The 24,928-nt window shown below is 45.6% G+C and overlaps 2 protein-coding genes, 1 long non-coding RNA gene and 1 other non-coding gene across 23 annotated transcripts in view; 2 read left to right on the top strand and 2 right to left on the bottom strand.

The window, feature by feature from the left end:
- The window catches only part of EIF2B1 (eukaryotic translation initiation factor 2B subunit alpha), an 11,850-nt gene extending 6,580 nt beyond the window's left edge, over positions 1-5,270 (top strand). For both annotated transcript variants that reach the window (XM_015430676.4, XM_045366202.3), the window contains 3 exons: positions 1,700-1,775; positions 3,538-3,663; positions 4,375-5,270. In XM_015430676.4, the coding sequence (XP_015286162.2) occupies positions 1,700-1,775; positions 3,538-3,663; positions 4,375-4,539 (367 nt within the window). In that variant the 3' untranslated portion in view covers positions 4,540-5,270. The remainder of the gene's footprint in view (positions 1-1,699; positions 1,776-3,537; positions 3,664-4,374) is intronic.
- On the bottom strand, positions 1,506-24,928 carry DDX55 (DEAD-box helicase 55). Of its 19 annotated transcripts, XR_282317.5 has the most exons (16): positions 24,780-24,928; positions 21,024-21,074; positions 20,846-20,932; positions 19,450-19,541; positions 19,312-19,374; positions 18,135-18,284; positions 16,830-17,019; positions 13,354-13,436; positions 10,992-11,123; positions 9,717-9,809; positions 8,438-8,552; positions 7,467-7,635; positions 6,880-7,172; positions 6,314-6,639; positions 2,172-2,287; positions 1,506-1,987 (listed from the first exon to the last, which is right to left on the bottom strand). XR_282317.5 is itself a non-coding variant. In XM_074008320.1 (14 exons), exons 6-14 carry the CDS (start codon positions 18,242-18,244, stop codon positions 6,463-6,465), a joined length of 1,362 nt encoding a protein of 453 aa, XP_073864421.1. In that variant the 5' UTR covers positions 18,245-18,284; positions 19,312-19,374; positions 19,450-19,541; positions 20,846-20,932; positions 21,011-21,140; positions 24,780-24,928; the 3' UTR covers positions 6,132-6,462. The 19 variants fall into 19 exon arrangements, 10 of the variants coding, with proteins under 10 accessions (XP_073864421.1, XP_073864419.1, XP_045222130.2 ...); XR_012420815.1 differs by lacking the exons at positions 1,506-1,987; positions 2,172-2,287 and having other exon boundaries at positions 6,132-6,639; positions 6,880-7,156; positions 21,024-21,140; XR_012420820.1 differs by lacking the exons at positions 1,506-1,987; positions 2,172-2,287 and having other exon boundaries at positions 6,132-6,639; positions 6,880-7,156; positions 21,011-21,074.
- Positions 8,481-13,482, top strand: LOC135966348 (uncharacterized). Its single transcript, XR_010579640.2, has 3 exons — positions 8,481-8,585; positions 9,656-9,935; positions 13,182-13,482. It is a non-coding gene; the product is annotated as an uncharacterized lncRNA (long non-coding RNA).
- LOC123567788 (small nucleolar RNA SNORA9) lies at positions 9,477-9,609 on the bottom strand. Its single transcript, XR_006690891.1, has one exon. It is a non-coding gene; the product is annotated as a small nucleolar RNA SNORA9 (small nucleolar RNA).

Raw genomic sequence — 24,928 nt, 5'->3', positions numbered from 1 at the left:
AGCTGTAGGATGTTGGGGAGAGTGGGAGTTGTGTCTATAGCTTTATGGCTGTAAGTGTGAGTGCGTTTTTTTGTTTATTTGTTTTTGGGGTTTTTTTTTTTTTTTTTTTTTTTTTTTTTTTTTTTTGAGACGGAGTCTTGCTCTGTCACCCAGGCTGGAGTGCAGTCGCCGGATCTCAGCTCACTGCAAGCTCTGCCTCCCGGGTTTATGCCATTCTCCTGCCTCAGCCTCCCGAGTAGCTGGGATTACAGGCACCCACCACCATGTCCAGCTAATTTTCTAGTAGAGATGGGGTTTCACCATGTTAGCCAGGATGGTCTCGATCTCCTGACCTTGTGATCCGCCCGCCTTGGCCTCCCAAAGTGCTGGAATTACAGGCATGAGCCACCATGCCCGGCCTGTTTGTTTGTTGAGACAGAGTCTTGCCCTGTCACCCAGGCTGGAGTGCAGTGGTGCGATCTTGGTTCACTGCAATCTCCGCCTCCCAGGTTCAAGTGATTCTCCTGTCTCAGCCTCCCAAGTAACTGGGATTACTGGTGCATGCCACCATGCCAGGTTAATTCTTTTGTATTTTTAGTAGAGGTGGGGTTTCACCACGTTGGCCAGGCTGGTCTCGAACTCCTCACCTCAGGTGATCTGCCCACCTCAGCCTCCCAAAGTGCTGGGATTACAGGCATGAGCCACCAGGCCCGGCCAGTGTGAATGCATTTTAAGAGCAAAGTACAAAGGTCAGTTGGGATCAGCAGAGGGTAATCAGGGCCTCTGTTTCTGTGAAGACCTGGCTGTCCTCAGTGGCATGCTGGGATGCTTTGTCTCACCTAGAAGATGCAGCTTCTGTGGCAAAGCCAAGGTCACATGTTCCTGGGATTGTCAGTGTATTTCACAAGAGAAAACAAGAGTAATGATCTCTTGGAATGAAAACAAAATAGATGATTAAGGAAATTAGGAATGTGTTCAAAAGTAAGCATTTTGAGGAATTCTTCTAATTGCTCATTTTAGAAACTAAATTGGCCTTCATCCTACCAGAAAGATTCTTAAGTTTGGGCACAGTGGCTCATACCTGAGGCAGGCGGATCGCTAGAGTGCAGGAGTTGGACACCAGCCTGGGCAATACCCATCTCTACAAAAAAAATACAGAAATTAGCTGGGCATGGTGGCATATGCTGTGGTCCCAGCTACCTGGGAGGCTGAAATGGGAGGATCACTTGAGCCTAAGAGGTAGAAGTTTGGTCTGAGATCATGCCACTGCACTCTAGCGTGGGCAACAGAGTGAGACCTTGTCTCAAAAAAAAAAAAAAGGAAAAGATTTTTAAATTGCATAACACATTTGTCCAACTTCAGATCACATCAGATTTTAAAATTTTGTTTGGTTTGAACTGAAGTAGAACAGAAAGTAGAGGATACCACACTTGGAAGGATGACTGCTGTGTCAGGACATTCTTGCTTCAGTTACACACATATGTACGTGTGCATGCCCTGGGCGGCAGTGTGAAGTGTATGTCTCATTGTAGTGTCATGAACAAAAAACGCCCCTGGTAACAATGCCAGGGGTCTATCGTGTGTTAAGCGCTCTTTAAAAAAAAAAAGTAGTTATGGGAGGAACTTACCTTGATAGAAATGGAATATTGATCTTTGCAGATGATGATGCTACTCATTAGAGACAAGAAAATAAAGCATGAAAAGCTTTTTTTCCCCTTAGCTACATCATGGAGAAGGCAGATCTTGTCATAGTTGGTGCCGAAGGAGTTGTTGAAAACGGAGGAATTATTAACAAGGTAAGAGCGTCAGTTCTCCCCAGTTCCCCGCTCAAGACTTGGAGGTGTCTTGCTGACCTAGGACACCACAGCAGTGTTGTTGATTACAGTTCCTTCTAACCCTCCTTCACTTCAGGACTTCATCATGGTGTATTGAGTTTTTGCCCAGTTCCCATAACTCATAGCAATGGTCAGTCCAGTTTTGGTCAAATCTTTCTTCTTTTTAGGTTGGTCTGCATAAATGAAGACAATGTAATTTGGTCAGGTGTGATGGCTGATACCTATAATCCTAGCAATTCAAGAGGCCAGGGTGGGAGGACCACTTGAGGCCTTGAGTTTAAGACCAGCCTGGGCAACATAGTGAAATCCTGTCTCTACAAAAACTTAGAAAAATTAGCTGGGTGTGGTGGTGCTTACCTGTAGTTCCACCTGCCGAGGAAGCTGAGGCAGGGGTATCACTGGAGTCCAGGAATTTGAGATTGCAGTAAGTTATGATTACACCACTGCATTCCAGCCTGGGCGATGGTGAGATCCTGTCTCAGAAAAAAAAAAAAAAAGTGTAATTTATATTTAATTTATACAAAATTGGCTTGAATTGGAATTGGGGTTTGGTTTTTATTTTTTAATTCTTTATGTGTACATTTTATTCTTTATCATACATATACACATAATAAAAACATACATACAAATATTTTTAAGATACTATTTGTATATTTACATATAAAGTATGTATGTATAAAATATGTGTATTTATATGTAAATATTTTATATATTTTTAAATAGAGACACGTTCACTCTGTTGGCCAGGCTGTAGTGTAGTTCAGTGGTCATAGCTTACTGCAGTCTTGAACTCCTAGCCTGAAGCAACCCTTCCACTTCTCAAAGTGCTAGGATTACAGGCGTGAGCCACTGTGGCCAGCCTGTCATTTGTTTTCATTTTAATTGAGCACATTTGACCTCCGTTTTTTATTACAATTTCTCTCTCCATTATTTAATTTAGAAAGGCTTCATGAAAGCTTTTTTTAGTTAAAATATATATAACATAAGGCCGGGCGTGGTGGCTCACACCCATAATCCCAACACTTTGGGAGGCTGAGGCAGGCGGACCACCTGAGGTCAGGAATTTGACACCAGCCTAGCCAACATGGTAAAACCCCATGTCTACTAAAAATACAAAAAATTAGCTGGGCATGGTGGCGGGCACCTGTAATCCCAGCTGCTTGGGAGGTTGAGGCAGGAGAATCGCTTGAACCTGGGAGGTGGAGGTCTGCAGAGTGTTGAGTCACATAACTGTATATTTAACTTTGAGAAACTAAAGATTTTCCACAGCAGCTGCACTACTTTACATTCCCACTAGCAAAGCAAAGGTTCCAGTTGCTCTACATCCTTGCCAACACTTGTTTTTTTAAATTTTTTTGTTTTGAGATGGAGTTTCACTCTTGTTGCTCAGGCTGGAGTGCAATGGCACAACCTTGGCTCACTGTAACCTCCGGCCCCCCGGGTTCAAGCGAGTCTCCTGCCTCTGCCTCCCTAGTAGCTGGGATTACAGGCGCCGTGCCCCCCACCCCACCATGCCCAGCTAATTTTTCATATTTTTAGTAGAGATGGAGTTTCTCCATGTTGGTCAGGCTGGTCTCAAACTCCTGACCTCAGGTGATCCACCTGCTTCGTCCTCCCAAAATGCTGGGATACAGGTGTGCGCCACTGAGCCCAGCCTGCTTTTCTGTGGCTTCTCCTTCGGATGCACTCTAGAGCTCATCCATTCCATTTCCTGCCTTCCCAGATTGGAACCAACCAGATGGCTGTGTGTGCCAAAGCACAGAATAAACCTTTCTATGCGGTTGCAGAAAGTTTCAAGTTTGTCCGACTCTTTCCACTAAACCAGCAAGACGTCCCAGATAAGTTTAAGGCAAGAGTTTTACATATTTGAAGGGGTACTAACATCTAAACGGAAACTTTTGGAAATTGTAGTCCTAAGAATGTTCCAGTAGTTTTTTCACTTCCTATTGCTACTTTCCGCAACACTTGGAATACAAAGATAAATTGGTGGCTGGACTCACACATTTGTCCCTAGCATTTCAGTCTTTCAGTCTCGTTAAGTAGCACCATAGATGGGTGGAGAGGAAGCCAGAAGCTGGTGGGTAAGTCCCAGCTTTGGGCTCAACTGAGGTCAGCTCCCATCACAACTTACAAACTGTGCGAGTTGAGGCAAGTCCTTTCATTTCAACCTCTGAACCTGTTTCCTTGTCTGTCAAATGGCACAGCAGTATCTGACAGGGTCATGAGGATTCTAAGATAGTCTTAGCACAGTCCCTGGCACGCTGCAAGCCGTCTGTTGTGACTCTCAGTCATACTTTGAGAGGTCTGGAGAAGTTAATCCAGCATGAGAATGAGGGGACATGTGATTTAAGTTTGTTACACTACAGCTCTTGGCCAGCATGCCACCATGATCTGGCTTATGGCCACAACTCTGCCCTCCTCTCCAGTGTCCTGCATAGCTAGCTTCTCCCATTTTCAGAGAGCAGTCTCAGGAAGTAGCACACTGATCACTCACGCCAAGACCCCACCAGTATGGAGCCCTAAACATTCAGTGCCGACTAATGTGTACTTCTCTCCTCAGTATAAGGCAGATACTCTCAAGGTCGCACAGACTGGACAAGACCTCAAAGAGGAGCATCCGTGGGTCGACTACACTGCCCCTTCCTTAATCACTCTGCTGTTTACAGACCTGGGCGTGCTGACACCCTCAGCAGTCAGCGATGAGCTCATCAAGCTCTATTTGTAACCTGTGGGCCCTTTCCTGCCAAGGTGCAGCTTCTGTAGTTGAGGCTGAGGCAGGGTGAGTAGCTGCTTGACACCCCAGTGAGCCAGGCCAAACCTGAGATGCGTTTTAATGAAGATTTATGGAGTAAGGACTTAAAATCATACATCTTGGAGAACCTTTCTTATTCATTTCAGTCCCATCTAAAAATGTGTCAGTTATTCTAAATCCCAACCTAAATTGTTCTTATGGTTTCTAGAAACTTTCCTTTTCAGTTTCCAGAAATACAAGTTAGATAATTGGCTACTTAACTGATGAAAGATGAGCCCAAGTCCATCTCTCCTCATCCTCCCCTGCACTCGACTGATCTGCCAAAAGCATGCGAGATGCAGGGGAAAAGCAGCCACACCCCTCTGCCACAAACAACCAACAGCTGGTCAGGACGTTACACGCGGTGCTTTGTAAGAGGCAAGAAACACTTGCCGAATCTGCGTCTGGCTTCCAGTGGTAAGCACATTCCTCAGCAGGATCAAGCCAAACAGGAAAAACTGTACCAAGAGAACATGAGGCGGGCAGAAACATTTAGCAACAGTATTCTGCATGGCTCACTGCTTAAGAAAATGCCTTCTGGAATATTTGTAAACTAAAGTTCTATATGTGTAAGAGATGTTTAAATATGTTTGGGTCCTAAACAGCTTTTTAAAATTATACTTGGGAACAACTTCAGCATCTTTTCAAATAAACTCTATGATAAAGACTTTGATGTGGTGTTGTGTCAATACTGCGAGCTGACCCAGGCCGTCTAGGGGAAAACACTGTCCAGCTACATTTACACACTTAAGACCCAGGCAATCAGGACACCATTTATTCAACAGAAGGCATAAAAACTGTAATTCTCGGCCGGGCGCGGTGGCTCAAGCCTGTAATCCCAGCACTTTGGGAGGCCGAGACAGGCGGATCACTAGGTCAGGAGATCGAGACCATCCTGGCTAACACGGTGAAACCCCGTTCTCTACTAAAAAATACAAAAAACTAGCCGGGCGAGGTGGCGGGCGCCTGTAGTCCCAGCTACTCAGGAGGCTGAGACAGGAGAATGGCCCGAACCCAGGAGGCAGAGCTTGCAGTGAGCTGAGATCCGGCCACTGCACTCCAGCCTGGGTGACAGAGCGAGACTCCGTCTCAAAAAAAAAAATAATAATAATAATAATTCTCTTTCCCGGAATATGACTTAATGCCTCTGTTTTTCAGCTGTTCACCAAAAAAAAAAAAAAAAAAAAAAAATACTGGGACTATTCTTAACACAGAAAAACCCCCAGCACATTAGCCACCTCTGCAGGGCATCAAAGGATAACTGAAGCCCAGGGCCAGGGACATTCAGGAGGTCAGATGCCTAAAGATACTAAGGAATGGTTTTGAAAATCAGAAGTCAAGAATACTTCAGTACCTTTATGATTAAAAATAACTAAAATAGCCTCAGAAAAAAGAACTCATATATATATAATATGCACATAGGTCTATATATGGGACCCATCATGATAAATAAATACTGACATCTATTATTTACACTCAAATAATTGTACATTTTCTTCTGTTAGACTACTTCAAGACTGGAATTGTTTTGTTTTGTTGTTTTTAATGAGAGGGTCTGGCTGTGTTGCCCAGGCTGGTCTTGAACTCCTGGGCTCAAGTGATCCTCCTGCCTCAGCCTCCCAAAGTGCTGGGATTACAGGCAGGAGCCACTGCACCCGGCCAAGACTGGAATGTTTTTAGTAAAATATTCCCAAGTGTGAAATCCTACATTTCTCCCTCATCTGAAAGGACAGCTTTCAGAGACATGATTCTTCTCAGATGTCTCCTGAAGTTTTGATTTCCATTAAAAGCAAACTGGAGCCATCCACCAAGTTAGGGAACAACTATGCCCTTGTGGGTTCATCTGTGGCACTGGAATCAGCAGTCATCTTCCAAATCTGAGATCCCTAAATCCACTGTCTTGATTGTTCTTTTGCCAGTTGTCAACAAGCCCTTCTCAAATTCTTCTTCAGTTATTTTGCCTTTCTTAAGTTTTTTCAAGAGTCTTGTGTCATTGAGAAGTTCTTCCATGTCCTCATCTTCAATATCAGAACCCTAAGTACAGAAAAAACCAATAAACTACTAAATTTTTCAGCAATAGTGTTCTAGTGAAACCAGCAGTTTTAACTCAGGAACTATAAGCTCTCAGATTGGCTTCCGCAAATACAGCAAATTCCCCACCCTAGTCACCAACGTAACAGAAATCTGAGAGCCCCACACAATTCCTATTTAAAGAACGACTACAATAATATTTGTTCAAGATTCTAAGTTAATGTAAGTAAAACTAAACTTTACCTCTTCCCTTTTCCTTTTCTCATTCATTTTTTTCTTCTTTTCTTTTTTGGCCTTCTGCTTCGACCAAGCTTTATTTTTTATGAATTTTCTTCTCCCTTCATTTTCTGTTTTCTCTCTTCTTTGTTGCTCCAGGAGTTTCTGCCTCTGCTTTTCTCTAATTTTATCTTTAAATGGAATCGTGTCTGTATTAACGTCCACAGGCACAAAATCTGGAAACTGCTTTCCTCTCAATTCTGGCATCTTGGGCATCCTCAGCAGGGCAAAACCTTGAGCAAGGCTGGCAAAATCAAGATCTAATTCAATCAGAAGATCAGAGTTAGCACACTCAACAGGATTAGAACAGTCAGTAATGGCTTACAATATAATTTTTTTCTAACCAAAGGGTTTAATGAATTCATTTAAATTAGAATGAAAATTATTACATTTTTACAAAGTTAAAAGGAATACTCAGCAGCCAGAGGCCAGTTTATTCTGTGTCTACTCAAAGCCTGGGAACACTTCCTTTTATAAGACAAAGCAATCTCATACTTGTAAGATCACCACATGGTTAAGATGGAGACATTATCACATGAAGAAGTCCAACTTACCCTTTAATCTGAAAATCAGGTTGCATTCATGCTTTGCATAAGCCTGGACATATGACACAAAAGCTTTCATGCCCTTTTCAAACACAGCTCTGTCGGCCAGGGCCATGGACTTGAGTTTTGGCAGAAGGTCCACTGTGTTTCTCTGGAGCTTCATCTCCTGCAGGGGGCACTACACACACACCACATTCTCACCTTCCCTGGTTGGCATCACATCCCCAGGGCTCCCCCATCACAGCCAAGAAAACCAAAAGCAAAACAATTCCTTTTCACCTTTTGAGGTCTGAAGCCCAATTCCAACCCAAATATTTCACATGCTCTAAAAAAGTATGTTACATTTTTAAAAGAAAATTTAAAAATCAGATTTCACATGACAATCCTAATCTAGTAGCAAAGTATAGCAACACTGGGTCTCAAGTCTCTATTCACCCTTGCCTGGATCCCAGCAGGGCCTGCTACCTCACAGGAGGCTTGGTCACTCCATGACCGAGGTGCCTCCACAGCCTTAAAGCCTACCAGGGTGGCCGGGCACAGTGGCTCACGCCTGTAATCCCAGCACTTTGGGAGGCCAAGGTGGGCAGATCACCAGAGGTCGGGAGTTTAAGACCAGCCTGACCAACATGGAGAAACCCCGTCTCTACTAAAAATACAAAATTATCTGGGGTGGTGGCGCACGCCTGTAATCCCAGCTACTTGGGAGGCTGAGGCAGGAGAATCCATTGAACCTGGGAGGCAGAGGTTGCAGTGAGCCGAGATAGCACCATTGCACTCCAGCCTGGGCAACAAGAGCGAAACTCCGTCTCAAAAAAAAAAAAAAAAAAAAGCCCACTACCACAGGGCCCCACACTGCCACCACCAGCCCAGCCCCAGTGAGTTTGCAATTTGTAATTTCATTTGCTGACCACATGCTGGAGAAGAACTTTTCCAGCTATCCCGTCACTAGGCATTCTATCTGAAAAAGGATGGCAGCTTACTTTTTGGTTAATTGCAAGGAAATTGATGTATGACTCTTCCATGGGCAGGAGGAACACCAGAGCGCTGCCCCCGTGGCCAATGCGAGCTGTGCGACCGCAGCGATGCACGAAGGCACTGTGAGAACACAGGATGGAAATGGGTACCCAGGTAAGGACAGCTGAACAGAGTTCAGGCTCCAGCCACATGGCTGATGCAGCTAAAATGCTATGGGGAGCCTCTAGCCTCCACAGCTCAGTGTGGACTTGGCCACTTACTAGTGTGAGAAACAGAAGAACTGGCAATTAAACCAGTACTGCAGACAGATATGATTCTGTAATAAACATTTAATGTGAACTCTAAGTAAAACTTGTATCTTTCTCTCTGATCAGACAGGTGGGACATGGTCCCCAGTGGAAAATCTGGGAAACAATGAAAAATACAAAGAATAAAATGAAAATGACCAATAATCTCAGGAGTAATCATCAACACTTCGGGGTTTACAGGCATCTTCCTATGCGTGGATGCATGTATTAGAAATATATGCTGACTTTGGAGAAAGTAGTTGTAATTTTCACATGTGGTGTTATGAACTGCTTTTTTCCATTTAGACATTCTATTGTGTGTTTCTGCAAGAACTGTAAATAATTGAAAATACTTTTAATTGCTGCCAATACAATATCACTATTTCACCACAAATGGGTTATTCATCCATTTGCCTATTTTTGCCTCTTAAAACAATGGGTTTTTGTTTTGAGACAGAGTCTCACACTGTTGCCCAGGCTGGAGTGCAGTGGCACAATCCATTGCCACCTCTGCCTCCTGCGCTCAAGCCATTCTCCTGCCTCAGCCTCTCAAGGAGCTGGGACTAAAGGCACACACGCCTAGCTAATCTGTATATATATTTTTTGTAGAGATGGGGTTTTGCCATGTTGCCCAGGCTAGTGAATTCCTGGGCTCAAGCGATTCACCCGCCTAGGCCTCCCAAAGTGCTGGAATTACAGGCGTGAGTCACCGCGCCCGGCCTCAAATAATATTTTGTTGTTGCTTTATGTTTTCTCTCATTGTCTGAAATTTCTATAACCTTGCTCTACATGGTGCAGGGCAAGGCCTCAAACCGTTTCAAAACTGTTCTGGCAAGCACTGTAGGAATGCACGGGGTCACTGCAGACCCAAGCACGCTGGAGGCTTGCTATAAAATAATGTTTCAATGAACATCATTATCTGTTTATCTTCTTCAGGATTCCTACTTCATTAGGCTAACTTCCTCAACAGAGAGTGGGTGGCAGCCTCGTACCATACCTTGCATTGCTGGGAGGGTCATACTGCAAAACCCAGTTGACTTCAGGAATATCAATTCCCCGGGCCATCACATCAGTGCACACTAAAATCCCACTAGAAAATGAGAAAACAGCATTCTGAGTAAGGAGGCCACCATCTTCGTCACCATCAAACAGCCTACTGATCTTGATGACAGTGACACACAGGTGCTGGAGCTTCTCACAGAAGCACATGCTTAAGGTAATATTTTGATTTTTTCTTCTTTCTACAAATCTCTAGGACTTCATAAATTCCAATAAAAATTGGAGGGAGGTGAGAGACAGCAAAGGGATTTTAAAAATTACAAGATTTCCATTTGAAAACCGAAACTGTATGGGTCTAATCCTTTGTAGCCATCTGAAAAACAAGAGACACTTCATTCTGTAACTGAGGCCTCGCAGTCAGGTATATCGCTTTGCCCAAAAGAGGACTTTTAATATAGCCAGATGTTCAATGATTAAGAAAAACAGAAAACTGTTATTTGTCAGCACAAACAGAAACAAGTTATGGTCATTGGAAGACACAAGTTCCCTGCTGTGTAGTCACAAGCCTGATAAGCAGACAGTGTTTTGTTTTTTGTTTTTTGTTTTTTTTTTGAGATGGAGTCTCGCTCTGTCACCCAGGCTGGAGTGCAGTGGCCGGATCTCAGCTCACTGCAAGCTCCACCTCCTGTGTTCACGCCATTCTCCCGCCTCAGCCTTCTGAGTTGCTGGGACTACAGGTGCCCGCCACCATGCCTGGCTAATTTGTTTTTAGTAGACACGGGGTTTCACCGTGTTAGCCAGGATGGTCTTGATCTCCTGACCTTGTGATCCACCCGCCTTGGCCTCCCAAAGTGCTGGGATTACAGGCATGAGCCACCGTGCCCACCCTTAAGCCACAGACAGTTTCTACACCAACAGGACAAATGGACAAATGGTTGCTGCTTGACAGTCATCACAACCCTTCCCTGGGCCAGGCACAGAGCAATCTGGGAGTGAAGACAATGCACAGGGCTCCTGTGTCACAGAGCCTGCCGTCTAGCACAGAAGTTCAGTAACTAGGGAAACGACATAGCAAAAGGCAAAGCGATTAGAACAGGGCAGTGGAGGCTCTGGGCATTTACAGAGATGTGATAACCAGGTTACAGAGAGAAGAGGGTTCTAGGCAGGAAAAACAACACAAGCGGACAGCACAGGCTACTGGAGAATGGGGTGTTTGGGGACCTGAAAGAGCAGTGTGGCAGGAAAGCTGTTACCTCCAATGAAGCTCACCCACCTTTGCAATTTGCGGAACTCCATGAAGATCTTATTGCGTTTATATTTCATCTTTCCATGAATGCACATAATCTTCACGCCCTTCACCAGCGCCTCCAGAGCCTTTCCATAGTATTCCACACAGGCACAGGTACTGCAAGAGGGACAGAGGGCTTAGAGTCATTGACCACCTTGGTCCTTCTACAACCGGGAGAGGGGAACTGTGAGCAATAGCTGCAGCAGACACAACCTAACTACAAGCCCTCCCTAGGGGAATGATGAGAATGGCAGTGGAAATCATCCACAACTGAGTTCTCAATCTGTAATCCTCTCAGCCAATGAAAGGCCAATCTTTTGATAAAATACCTTAAACATGAGTTAAAACCCCCAAGGACGTATTCTACTGTCTAAAGATGTTCTAACAGGAAATCTCCCTGACCCCGAAAAAGGAATTGAAGTGAAACAGTCATTCAGAACAAAAGCAATGACATCTTAGCCACAAATAGTCTTACAAGATTTAAAAACATTCCTGCTTTTCCTTTAGGGAACTGCTTCTTCCCCAATTAGCAGGATTCCCAAGGGCTCAGCAAATAACCCAAGCTAGACCAATCAGATAGATCCCTTCTCCCAGATATTTGGGACTTGGAGCTGAGTCATCCAAGGACAAAAAGGAGGTTGGCAGAGTCATCCCAATAAAGATATGCCCTAAACAGATGGCCCATGAACTCCTGCCAGGGAGCCTCCTTCCCTGGGAGGTGGACACTCAGCATTCTCTCAATCTGTGAGTTCCTTACCCAGTACCCTTCTAATACAGCTCACCCTGGACCCTTTTCCTTAACTGGAAGCATTCCCCAGTGATTTCCCATCCTTTTGCAGATGAGGGAACTGAAACTTACCAGAAACACAGAGTAAGTGGCAGCACCAGAACCCAAGTCAAATGCTCCTCCCACTATACCAGACTACTGCATTCCAGTTTGGGCTAACTCTTGTCTACTTCAGTTCCTCCACCTATGCTGTGACCGCCACCAGACTGGTCCGTCTTTCCACCTTGAGTCACATAGTATGTAACGAAGTGGTGTTTCACACACTAAGCCTCATCACCCACAGATCTGGTGGGTTCTGAAATCAATTTAGTGGGTCTCGACCAGCATTTTAAAAAAATTAACAGCTGGAGTAGAACAGAATAGAGGCCGGGCGCGGTGGCTCAAGCCTGTAATCCCAGCACTTTGGGAGGCCGAGACGGGCGGATCACAAGGTCAGGAGATCGAGACCAGCCTGGCTAATACGGTGAAACCCCGTCTCTACTAAAAAAAAAAATACAAAAAACTAGCCGGGTGAGGTGGCGGGCGCCCGTAGTCCCAGCTACTCGGGAGGCTGAGGCAGGAGAATGGCGTAGACCCGGGAGGCGGAGCTTGCAGTGAGCTGAGATGCGGCCACTGCACTCTAGCCTGGGCGACAGAGCGAGACTCCGTCTCAAAAAAAAAAAAAAAAAAAAAAAAAGAACAGAATAGAAAACATCCCACCTAGCAGAGTGTGGTTTCGTGAAAACCTTTGTTTTATTGTCTTGTTTGGGTGTGTACCAAATTGTACTTCTTACTGTGGGTCATGGTCAATATTGCATTTATTTGTAGGATAACACATGGAAAAGTAATATAAAATTATTTTTTATGTACTGCTAAAGATCAACACATTTATCTCTGGAGAAAAGGGGAAAAGAACCAACCAGTCCAAAGAACATATGCATCTGTCCCTACACTGCCTTCTGACCACAGGACAAAACCCCACTGTGGCGGACTCCATGGATGGCTGATAAACACTATTCCCAACCACTTCTTGCTTCGCTGTCCACTACCACAGAGCCAGAAAAGCTGTGCGCTCATTTTCTCTGCTGCTCTTGAAGTGAGGGGCCACCACATGACCCACTTTTGGCCCCTAAGATGAATTCACAGCTGAAGTCAGCTAGGGCAGAGGGGTTTCTGAGGAAGCTCTTTGTTTTACTGATTAAAAGGCATGGATATAGCTAATATTGCCATACGCCCCCTCTGCCTTTCCCCCCTTATCTTTCTTCAGTGCAGACATGACAGGGTATAATAGTGGTCATCCAGAATCCATGAGGTGACACACAGGAAGAGAAGATCAATCACATCTTGATATGAATGACACATGAAACCCCTGTGAGAAACTGTCTCTGCCTTTGGACTTATTTTTACAGGACAAAAATAAAGCCAACCTTGTTCGAACCACGAAAGTTGGGTTTTCAGTTATTTGCAGCCAAAAGCATTCCCGAGAGAACCATGCTAGATGGAATCCAAAACCCAAAGGCTGCATGCACCTGCACATTCTGCCTGAATCCCTGACGCCCCTACCAGAGACCAGAGGAGTACCTGAAGAAGACCAGGTGTTTCTCCTGCTTATGATTGCGAAGAAAATGGACCAGCTGATTAAATTTCTCATCTGCCTTGCATACCTGCACAAGAAAAAGGGAAACTAATAAAAAACATATTTGGCAATAATAATCCCCATGGCTATTTTCCGTTTCAGCATTAAATTTTAAGGAATGTCATTTTCCCCACAGGTAGGACAGACTTTAGTCAGAATGTTAACTGGTCTACCTAGCTCAGAGTAAACATTGACATGTGCTGCTGCCTCTAAAAGTTAATTTGTATGTCACAAAATCATACAGCTCAGAGAAACATAGTCATCCAACAGGCAACAGTTCCCAACTCCCAATCCCAATATACATGAGAGCTGGTACACCATCTCCAGAGTAGATTTTTATTTATTTATTTATTTTACCTTTTCTTTTCCTTTTTTTTTAAGAGACAGACTCTCAATATGTTGCCCAGACTGGTCTCAAACTCCTGGCCTGGCCTCCGGTGATCCTCCCACCTCAGTTCTAAAGTGCTGGGATTACAGGCATGAGCCACCTAACCCAGCCAAAGGATATATATTTTTTTTTAAATGCAGATTCTTGGGTACGACATACAGATTCTGATTCAGTAGGTCTGAGATTGGACCTAAGAATCCATATTATTTAAGAGTTCCCCCAGGAAATTCTGATGCCAAGTTCAGAAGTCACTGCTCTAAGATGAATAATGATTTCCAGAAAGCAATGTACATAATTATTTAAAAGGCTTCCATGGACTCAGACCCCATTGCTTTTTTTCTTTTTTTTTTTTTGTTTTTTTTTTGAGACAGAGTCTCGCTCTGTCGCCCAGGCTGGAGTGCAGTGGCACAATCTCGGCTCACTGCAAGCTCCGCCCCCCAGGTTCACGCCATTCTCCTGCCTCAGCCTCCCAAGTAGCTGGGACTACAGGCGCCGCCACCTCGCCCGGCTAGTTTTTTGTATTTTTTAGTAGAGACGGGGTTTCACCGTGTTAGCCAGGATGGTCTCGATCTCCTGACCTCATGATCCGCCCGTCTCGGCCTCCCAAAGTGCTGGGATTACAGGCTTGCGCCACCGCGCCCGGCCTGCTTTTTTTCATAATGCAATCAAGTCCTCCATTCAAACTCCCAAATTAGAGACATTAAATTTACCTGAATGCATTCATCCTATTTTTACCAAAACCAAATGCCCAGTTTGGAATTTTTTCTCATGTACTCAGCCATCTCTAAATGCAAAACGAATGTAAAACAACAGAACGCAACAGTAGCCACAGTGGGTATCCAAAGCTAACATTAGTACGAGTATCCCTCATCCAAGGTCCCTGGGACTTGAAGTGTTTTTTGGCTTTTGAATTCTTTCAGATTTTGGAATAGCTGCACTATACTTACCAGTTGGGCATCCCTAATCTGGAAATCCGAAATCTAAAATACTCCAACAAGCATTTCCTTTCCGCATCATGCTGGCATTCAAAAAACTCCAGATTCTGGAGCATTCTGGATTTTGAAATTTCAAGTTAGGAATGCTCAACCCATACTTACCGTGTACTAAGCACTATCATGAACATTTTTGCATGGATTAATTAATTAATCCTCCAGCAACCCTACGAAGCTGTATACTACTGTGGCCCCCATTTGACAAGTGAGGACCTCTAAGTTCACCGGTTAATTTAGTAGGGGCCAAAGCCAAGATATGCACCAGGCAGTCCTGCTCTAGCTGCTCTAGCTGCTCTAGCACCCATGCTCTCCACACTACCCTATGCAGAGTCCTTCCCTCTGCTTGGGAAGAGCTAGCCTCCTCCCTCACCCAGCCTGGACTGTCAGAAACATCAATGGCAACTACAGCTCCCACTTCTGATGAGCCTATCTGATCTCGACAACACTCTCCAGTTACACTAGGTGCAGTTTCTCATTTGGAAACTCATTCTACCTTTAATCTGCCTACAAATTGACACAAACAGGAGAGCAGCCTCGACAACCTCACAGTCTACAGCAATAGGAACACTCTGGTTTCAAGACCAGCCTCCTTCATTTTGAACAGCAGACATGTTCAGGAGCTAGGGAACCCCTCCAGGCCTAAAGAAAAATTTAACCTGAAAAAGCTTATTGCAAAAGAGAAAGAAAAGTCCCAGCCCCAGGCTGGTGGGACAATGTACCATCAGCAGTGGCACTGGCTTGTGGGTTCCTCCGTGCCCTGATGGTGCTGCCTCCTCTGCAGCCTGTGCTCTCTGCATTTGTGCCTCGTGGCCCATCCCAGCAATGGGACGGAACAGAACAGGGGTGGGGAGTGGCCTCATTACTAAACAATCAAATTGCCAAAAGCCCATCTACTTCCTTATGAAGAAACTACAGAAACTAGCAGCCAGTATTTACTACTAGAAATTCAGCATATTTGGGCCAGGCACAATGGCTTATGCCTGTAATCCCAGCACTTTGGGAAGCTGAGGCAGGCAATCATGAAGTCAGGAGTTCAAGACCAGCTTGGCCAACGTGGTGAAACCCCACCTCTACTAAAGATACAAAAAGTTAGCCGGGCACGGTGGCACACGCCTGTAATCCCAGCTACTCAGGAGGCTGAGGCAGGAGAATTGCTTGAACCCGGGAGGCAGAGGTTGCAATGAGCCGAGATCGTGCCACTGCACTCCAGCCTGGGTGAGACACTGTCTCAAAACAAAAAACAAACAAACAAAAAGGCTGGGCGCAGTGGCTCACGCCTGTAATCCCAGCACTTTGGGAGGCCGAGGTCGGCAGGTCACCAGGTCAGGAGATCGAGACCATGCTGGCTAACACAGTGAAACCCCGTCTCTACTAAAGAAATACAAAAAATTAGCCGGGCATGGTGGCGGGTGCCTGTAGTCGCAGCTACTCAGGAGGCTGAGGCAGGAGAATGGTGTGAACCCGGAAGGTGGAGCTTGCAGTGAGCTGAGATCATGCCACTGCACTCCAGCCTGGGTGACAGAGTGAGACTCCGTCACAAAAAAAAAAAAAAAAAAAAAAAAGAAATTCAACATATTTGATGCAGGTCAAAAATACACAACATTTACAGAGTAGAACATTTATTTCCACCCCACAAAATCTCCTCAGGAGTGAGTCTGTCATTTATTTTCTGTGTTCCACCTGCACATCTAACTATGCCCTTCTCTGTGACACAAGCTGTTCTGACAGGCCCAGGAACTACAGAGTTTAATCATGCCTGCACCCAGCACACCCCAAGCATGTAAAATAGAAACATTTTGTCACTTGAGGGTAGGAGGTTCAGAGACACTGTCCTTAGAGACTGTGCTTAAAATACATTTATGCCCAATTTAACTAACTTACTCATTCATGAGCAGGAACACCCAGACCATTTCTCCTAGCTCTGTCCCCAAATGCATTTCATATGTGCTACAGGGTCTCATATATTTATTCTACCAGTACAATTTCCATAAAATGAGCACTGGTCATTATCACTAAGTAAGAAGCAAGCCCAGGCACTCACCATGTAGTAGTTTTCCAGGCGGGAGGGGGTCTTCTGGGCGCCGCTGGCTGCCACGCCTTTCTCCTTCACCGAGACCCGGACAGGGTTCCGGAGGCCTGCTCTCACCAAGTTCTCCACTTCCTGCGTCTGAGTGGCTGAGAAAAGGCCTGTTCTCCTCTGCTTTGGCAAAAACTCCAGGATGGTGTTGATGCTGATAAAAAGAGGGCTCACACTTAACCGCTCACTTGCCAGCATAATCAACACACAGTGCTTCACGATACCAAACAGGTATTCAGAAAGACTGAAAGTGAAGCCATCAAAATATTTATAGCACATACACTGGGAGGTGAGATTATGGGTGATTCTTTGTTTCTTCTTTATACTTTCATTTTTCCAAGGTTCCTCAAATTTTAGCATATAATTATACAATTATAATGATATGTGAATTACATCCCATTAAACTGTTTATTAAAAAACAACAAAACTGCCAGGTGTGATGGCTCATGCCCGTAATCCCAGCACTTCGGGAGGCTGGGATAGGAGGATCTCTTGAGCCCAGGAATTTGAGACCAACCTGGGCAACATAAGGGGATCTTGTCTCTGCAAAAATTAAAAAAAAAAAAAAACGGCGTGATGGCATGTGCCTGTAGTCCCAGATACTCAGGAGGCTGAGATGGGAGGCTCACTTAAGCCCAGGAAGTAAAGGTCGCAATGACCCAAAATCATGCCACTGCATTCTAGCCTGGATGACAGAGTGAAACCCTGTCTCAAAAAAAAAAAAAAGAATACTTGAAGGAAAGTGCATTATAAGATCAAAGATAGAACGGGAATAAAAATCACGTGGTAGAATTTGAAAGCTCAAACTACTTAATGATTTGAAATTAAAATGTGGTTAATAAAAATACTTAGGCCAGGTATGGTGGCTGGCGCTTGTAATCCTAGCACTTTGGGAAGCCTAGGTGGGAGGATCACTTAAGCCCAGGAGTTTGAGAACAGCCTGGGCAACATGGCAAAACCCCAGCTGCAAAAAATAAAAAAAACAGGCATGGTGGTGTGCGCCTATAGCCCCAGCTACTCAGGAGGCTGATGCAGGAGGATCACCTGAGCCCAAGAGGTTGAGGCTGCAGTGAACATAATCACGCCACTGCACTCTGGCCTCGGTTACAGCACAAGACCCTGTCTCTAAAAAATAAATTAATTAAAAATAAATTAAAATGAAAATAAAAAATAAAAATACCTAGTCATAAAGTGGTAAACTCCATTTTGCTTTCCTTTTGTATTAGTATCATCCACCCACTCAAGCCAGTGAAGTCCAAAGTCCAGTACCTTGCCTCAAACCCCATGTCCAGAAGTCTGTCTGCCTCATCCAACACCAGGACATCCAGGGATCGCACACAGCTGGCCAGATCCAAGCCTTCCGCCTTCCTTCGGAACATGTCCTCCAAGCGGCCTGGAGTGGCCACAATGATGTTCCCACTTTGGAAAGAAAGTTAACATTTACCAAGCTCTCTGGATCTTGGGAATGTGGTTAATGATTACCAAAATACCAAGCTTCATATCCCTCCAAAGTCATTTAAGCCCTAGTGAAGAGAACGAAGAGCATGAGAGTGGAAAAGAGTGCTGTAGGGTAGAAAATGTGAGCGCTGCGGCGAAACAGGATCTGGGTTCTGGGCTATGACCCAGGCAAGGTTGGCAAACTCCAGCTCCCAGACCAAACCTGGGCTGCTGCCTGTCCTTGCCAAGTATTTTATTGGCAGACAACCACGCCCATTTATTCACATGTTGCCTATCGCTGCCTTCACAGTGCAACAGCAGTTGAGTAACTGCGACGGAGACCATATGGTTCACAAAGCCGAAAACAGTTACCATCTGCTCATTTACAAAAAAAGCTTCCCAACCTCTGACCTACGCAAGTTAACTCCACCATTGTAGGCCCCAGGTAGCTCACATGTAAAATGGGAATGTTGACAGAATTAGAGAACCCTATGTAAAGATCACAAACTGGCAGACTCAGGGCCGGATGTGGCTCCCTCAGACTGGCTCACCTACAAGATGTGTTTTTCAAACGTGGATTACACGCCAACAGTTAAAAAATCAGGAGATTACACACACAAATCTGGAATTCCATCTTCTTTTTAAAAAATTCAAAACCTGGCACGACTGAGCCCAGTCCCGCCAGGCAGCTACCAGCTGGAGCTGAGTATTCCAGGCAGCTACTGGCCAGTTCCTCACCATCCCCCAGTCCCGCATTCATCTATCCTGACCACTCATTTATCCTCACATCATTCTCTTGACCTCTGTAGGAACCTGAGTTAAGTACTCATCAGGCCCTCATGGGAAGGAGCTAGCAAAGCGCCATAGGAAGCTGGCCTGGAGAAAACACCTTTTTGCAGGGGGAGGAGGCTGCTGAAAGGGGGACCCACAGTTAGGCTGAGATCACATATCAATTCTTAGGTTCAGTGCCAAGAGCAGCAAATAAATGAGCAGACATGAGCAAACTCACCCTTGTTGCTTAAACCTCTCAACATCTTCTCCAGGATTCCTGCCTCCAATCCAAAGAATCTGGCTAAAACAAGAAAACAGTCTTTAAGTTCGGCAAAACAACAGCCCGTGGCTAACAGGGACACTGCATCCAATTCACCTGAACTGGGGGAAGTGCTTCGTGAAATGCGACAGGACCTCGTCTATCTGAACGGCCAGCTCTCGAGTGGGGGTGATGATTATGGCTCCGACCTGCCCACATGGAAGGAAGGGACACAGTCAGCAGCACAAGGGCCTCCTGGAGAGGAACTCATAGGCCCTCCGCCCTCCACCGCACACAGAACTTCCAGAGAAACCGCAGTTACTGGGCGCTCTCAGCAGCATCCCTGAGCACGTATCAACTACTTTGAATTACGGTTACTTGTCATCATACACTGCAGTTATGCTCTTTAAAGTCACTCACACCAAGAACACTGAATTAGTGAACGCTGAACCACTGCTCACAGGGTAAACGCAGGGTTAGGTTCCTGCCAGTCTCTGGACATGACATTTTTGTCAACCAATCAATACATAACTCTATTTTATGTCTGTTTGTGCTTAAAAGACTCTATTTAATATATACTGTTGATTCATTCCTATTGAACTCGTAGCCAACAGCACATTAACTCATGCCTGAGCTTGTGCTTCTCTAGTGCGGGGATTCTCTCTGCACGTCATAACCTTCTTGCGCCCAGGAACACTAGACTGCACTACACCACGGAGCCATTTCAAAAACCAAAATCACCAACATAAAGCAACAAATGTGCAAAATGGCTGGGCACGCTGGCTCACACCTGTAATCCCAGCACTTTGGGAGGCCGAGGTGGAAAGATCACTTGAGCCCAGAAGTTTGAGACCAGCCTGGGTAACATGTCAAAACCCCTTCTCCTCAAAAAATACAAAAAATTACCCAGATGTGGTGGTCCACACCTGTAGTCCCATCTACTTGGGAGGCTGAGGCAGGAGGATAGCTTGAGCCTGGGAGGTGGAGGTTGCAGTGAACTGAGATCACACCACTGCACTCCAGTCTGGGTGACAGAGCAAGACCCTGTCTCAGGTAAAAAAGGAAAAAAAAAGGTGAAAAACATAGCACTAAATAGATGACGAAAAGGACACTGTTTACACCTGAGCAGTAAAACAAAAGGCAGCTCTGCCCATGCCCATGACCACAGAAGCACCGAGGATCCACTGGGGTGTTATAAGTTTCAACGAGCAGACAAATTAACAAATATAGAATCCACAAATAATGAGGATTGTCTTTTTTTTTCTTCAAGTTTCTTTCATTCATTCATTCATTCATTCATTCATTATTGGTAGAGATAAAGTCTCACTGTGTTGCCCAGGCTGCTCTCAAACTCCTGGACTCCAGTGATCCTCCAGACTCGGCCTCCCAAAGTGCTGGGATTACAGGTGTGAGCCATGGCTTCTGATCTATTTTTTCAAGTTTGTAGCCAGCTTCTTAATCCAATGTGAACTCTGATGACTAGGTGAAAATAAATCACTTTCACTGTCCTCACCTGACTCTTCTTTAACTTCTCTTCTCTTCTCAGAAGAATTTCCAGGATGGGGATGACAAAAGCGAGTGTTTTGCCACTACCTGTGACCTGCAAACAGAGAGTTTTGGTTTCCTTTTCTTCCTCAGAGTTCATGTGAGGGAAAACACAAGGACAGGCTGCACGTACCCGAGGCACTCACCGCTTCTGCAGCGACATCTTTGTTTCGCATGAACAGAGGGATGGTTGCAGACTAAAGGGAGAGATTGCAAAGCACCAGTTAAAGGATGTCATCACTTCACAGGTGAGAACCGAAGCCCTAGGAACATAACGGGCAGCTAAGGCCACAGTGGACCCCACCACAAAAGGGTCTCTGAGTAACCAAGTCACCATACAGAAGTTGAATCAAACGTGGCAACTGTGTCTACATGGACGACGTGTGGGGACAGTGAGCTGAGCTGGGAGGTGGGAGTCCTGAATTCTATTCCTGTCTCTCCAACTTCCCTCTCTGAACCAGGAAGGGGTTGAAGACATTGGGTTTTAGGGTCCCTTCCAGCTCTAATATCACAGAATCAAGATTCAAATAAACCTTCTCATTTTAAGCACTGTAGAGGTCTCCAGACTTTACAAGAAACCTGGTTTTAGCATCAAAAAAGCTAAACCTCAATTAGATTTAGGCCTTGGCCTCGTGGCTGCTCCCTCCAGGGTTCAGCCCTGGTCCCCAGGGCCTGAGCTCACTTAAATCACAGCAGATGTAATATTATTCCAACTGCCTCTGCACAGTGATTTCTATCCTCCCTATCAACCCCCAAGGGAACATTTGGCAATGTAAGGAGACATTTTTGGTTGTCAAAACCCAGGGTGGGCCAGGAATGGTGGCTCACATCTATAATTACAGCACTTTGGGAGGCCCTTAACTCCCTTAAGGCCAGGAGTTCCAGACCAGCCTTGGCAACACAGGGAGACTCTATCTCTACAAAGAAAATTTTTTTAATTATGTGGGTGTGGTGGTGCATGCCTGTGCTCCCAGCTACTCAGGAGGCTAAGGTAGGAGGATCACCTAGGCCCAGGGAGGTCGAGGCTGCAGTGAGTTGTGACTGTACCACCACACTCCAGCCTGGATAACAGAGCAAGACACTGCCTCAAAAAAATAAGTAACTAAATAAATTACAGCCAGAGTTGGGAGGTGATGTCCTCTGGTGGACAGATTCCAGTGATGCTGTTAAACATCCTACAATGCCCAGGACAGCCCACAACAAAAAATTTTCCAGCACAAAATGTCAATAGTGCCGAGGGTGAGGACGCTGCTCCAGGCCACTGCTGTCCAATAGAAATAAAATGTGAACCACATAAACAATGTTAAATTTTCTAGTAGCCATAGTAAGAAAAGTAAAAAGAAATGGGTGAAATAAATTTTAATATTTTATTTAACCCAATATATCAAAAATATTGTCCCTTCACATTTAATCAATATGTAAAAATCAACATTTTCCATTCTTTTTTCATACTAGGCCTTCAAAATATACTGTGTTATTTGATACTCAGAGTATACTTTGATTTGGACAAAGTGTATTTCAAGCACTCTATAGCCGTGTCTGGTGACTGTGTAGTGGATGACAGGTCTAGACAATGAGCTCTGAGGCTCTAAGGATCTGAGGCCAGGTTCCCTAGGCAGGGAACACAGCACTCCCAGTTTCCATCTCCAGCCCTGTCTGCTGGAAATAGATTCTCCACATTCCCAGGAATCTTATGGGCATCTCAAACTCAAGGCTTCATTTATTTTCAAAAATTTTTTGCTATTACAGGGCCTCCCTATGTTGCCCAGGCTGGTCTTGAACTCCTGGTCTCAAGTGATCCTCCCACCTTAGTCTCCAAAAGTGCTAGGATTACAGGCGTGAGCCACCGTGCCCGGCCATTATTTATTTTAATTTCAGAGATGGGGGTCTCACTATGTTGCCCAGGCTGGTCTTGAATTCTTGGGCTCAAGGGATCCTCCCACCTCGGCCTTCCAAGTAAATGGTACTACAGGCGGGTGCCTCTGTACCCAGCTCAATGTTTAAAAACAGGACTCTTGTGGCCAGGCACGGTGGCTCACACCTGTAATCCCAGCACTTTGGGAGGCCAAGGCGGGCGTATCACCTGAGATCAGGAGTTTGAGACCAACCTGGCCAACATGGCGAAACCCTATCTCTACTAAAAACACAAAAATTAGCCAGGCGTGGTGATGCATGCCTGTAATCCCAGCTACTCGGAAGGCTGAAATGGAAGAATCATTTGAACACGGGAGGCAGAAGTTGCAGTGAGCTGAGATCATGCCATTGCACTCCAACCTGGGCAACAGAGCAAGATTCTGTCTCAAAAACATTAAAAAAAAAAAAAAAAAAAAAAAAAAAACCCACCCACACACACAAAGAAAAAAAAACAAGAACTTTTGACTTTCCTTCTGAAACCTGCTACACCCTCCAGCCATTCTCGGGAAATGGTAACACCATTCACTCAGCTACTAAGAATAAAAATCGGTGGGGTGCGGTGGTTCAGCCTGTAATCCCAGCACTTTGGGAGGCTGAGGCAGGTGGACCACGAGGTCAGGAGTTCAAGACCAACCTGGCCAAGATGGTGAAACTCTGTATCTACTAAAAATACAAAAAATTAGCCGGGCGTGGTGGCAGGCGCCTGTAATCTCAGCTACTGAGGAGGTTCAGGCAGAGAACTGCTTGAACCCAGGAGGTGGAGACTGCAGTCAGCCGAGATCGCGCCACTGCACTCCAGCCTGGGCAACAGAGTGAGACTCCATCTCAAAAGAAAAAAAAAAAAAAGAATAAAAACTTCAGCTCCCTCTAGAGCCTTTTCTTTCCTAACCTCCACTTCCGGTCCCTTAGCAACCTTAAAGTTATTCCAAATGTGACTTCTCAATATCCACTGGTTCCACCCTACTCCAAGCCACCATCATCTCTTACCTGACAATGGCCTCCTAAGCGACCTGCCTGCTCTTATGTCTCTTATGCCTGAAAAAGCCACTCTCTAAAGAGAAATCACAGCCCTTCCTTTCCTAAACATCTTCCCAGATAAGATGGCTTCCCACTACATTTAGAATGAAATCCAAGCTTCTACAAGACCCTACACAATCCATCTCTTGCACTACTCTTGATGTTCAGTCACAAAGGCCTCCTTTCTGCTGCTCAAACCATTTGCAGCCTGCCCCAGGGCATTTATGTGCACTGGTATTTCTCTCCGCTGGAATAATCTCCCACTCGTCACCCGAGAGCCAGCTCCTTCTCAATCACTGAGGTCTCAGCTCAATGACACCTCCTCAGAGAGGCCTTCCTTAGCACCCTGTCTCACCTCCTCTCCAGTCCTCGAGTGACACTATCACAACAGTCTTAGTTCCTTCATAACATTTACTAGCAGCTGAAATTATCCTTTCTCTAGCTCCTGCGCTAGAAAGTAAGGCTATGAGCAGATGCCAATACTGCAAACTCCCCAGAGCCTAGAAGAGTTCCTGGCACATAGTAGGTCCTCAAGAAATACTTCTTGAAAAGATGCATAACAACAGGTAACCCTCACTGAGATCCTATAGTGTGCCGACTGGTTTATTTAGTCCCCACAGCAACCCCATAAGGAGGGTGTTATTTTTTCATCATTTCACAGAGAAGGAAAATGAAGCACGTTGAGGTTAAGCCATTTGCCCGAGGTCTCACAGCTACAGGGGGCAGGGCTAGGATGAGAACCAGGCTCGAGACCCCAGCACCCGAGGGCAGGGTGGGTCGCGGCCCCTCTGCCGGCTCGCTGGCCAAGCAGCTCCGCATCCCGCCAGTCTGGGCAGCCTGGAGACGAGGCAAGAGCCCCAGCTGGAGGGATGAGCGCCCCAGGGCTCGGGTCTGTCCGATCACCTCCGCTGTGTCCGAAACAGCGGGTGCCTGCCCCCCTCCCAGCCTCACTCTCCCCCAGGAACCGATACCTGCACCGGCGTCATGTACGGGAAGCCCAGCTCCCGCAGCGCGCCCAGCACCCGCGGGTGCAGTGACACTGGCAGAGACTCCCAAGAGCCCTCCGTCACATGCTCCATGGCGCTCTCCTTTGCCGTCTCGGTCGCAGATGCTCGAAGGC

The sequence above is a fragment of the Macaca fascicularis genome, chromosome 11 (genome assembly GCF_037993035.2).
Source record: "Macaca fascicularis isolate 582-1 chromosome 11, T2T-MFA8v1.1".
Classification (NCBI taxonomy): Eukaryota; Metazoa; Chordata; class Mammalia; order Primates; family Cercopithecidae; genus Macaca; species Macaca fascicularis.
The sequence above is the reverse complement of the archived record's forward strand: the minus strand, read 5'-3'. Positions and strand labels throughout refer to the sequence as shown.

What these genes read in the sequence shown, in the direction of transcription:
- DDX55 (XM_005572576.5), bottom strand. Translation starts at nt 24,887, where the DNA reads ATGGAGCATGTGACGGAGGGCTCTTGGGAGTCTCTGCCAGTGTCACTG. An exon ending in GACATGGGGTTTGAGGCAAG is followed by an intron (nt 17,020 to 18,134) that starts GTACTGGACTTT and finishes TCTTTTTATCAG; the next exon opens with CATCAACACCATCCTGGAGT. An exon ending in CCTGATTTTCAGATTAAAGG is followed by an intron (nt 7,173 to 7,466) that starts GTAAGTTGGACT and finishes TGATTGAATTAG; the next exon opens with ATCTTGATTTTGCCAGCCTT.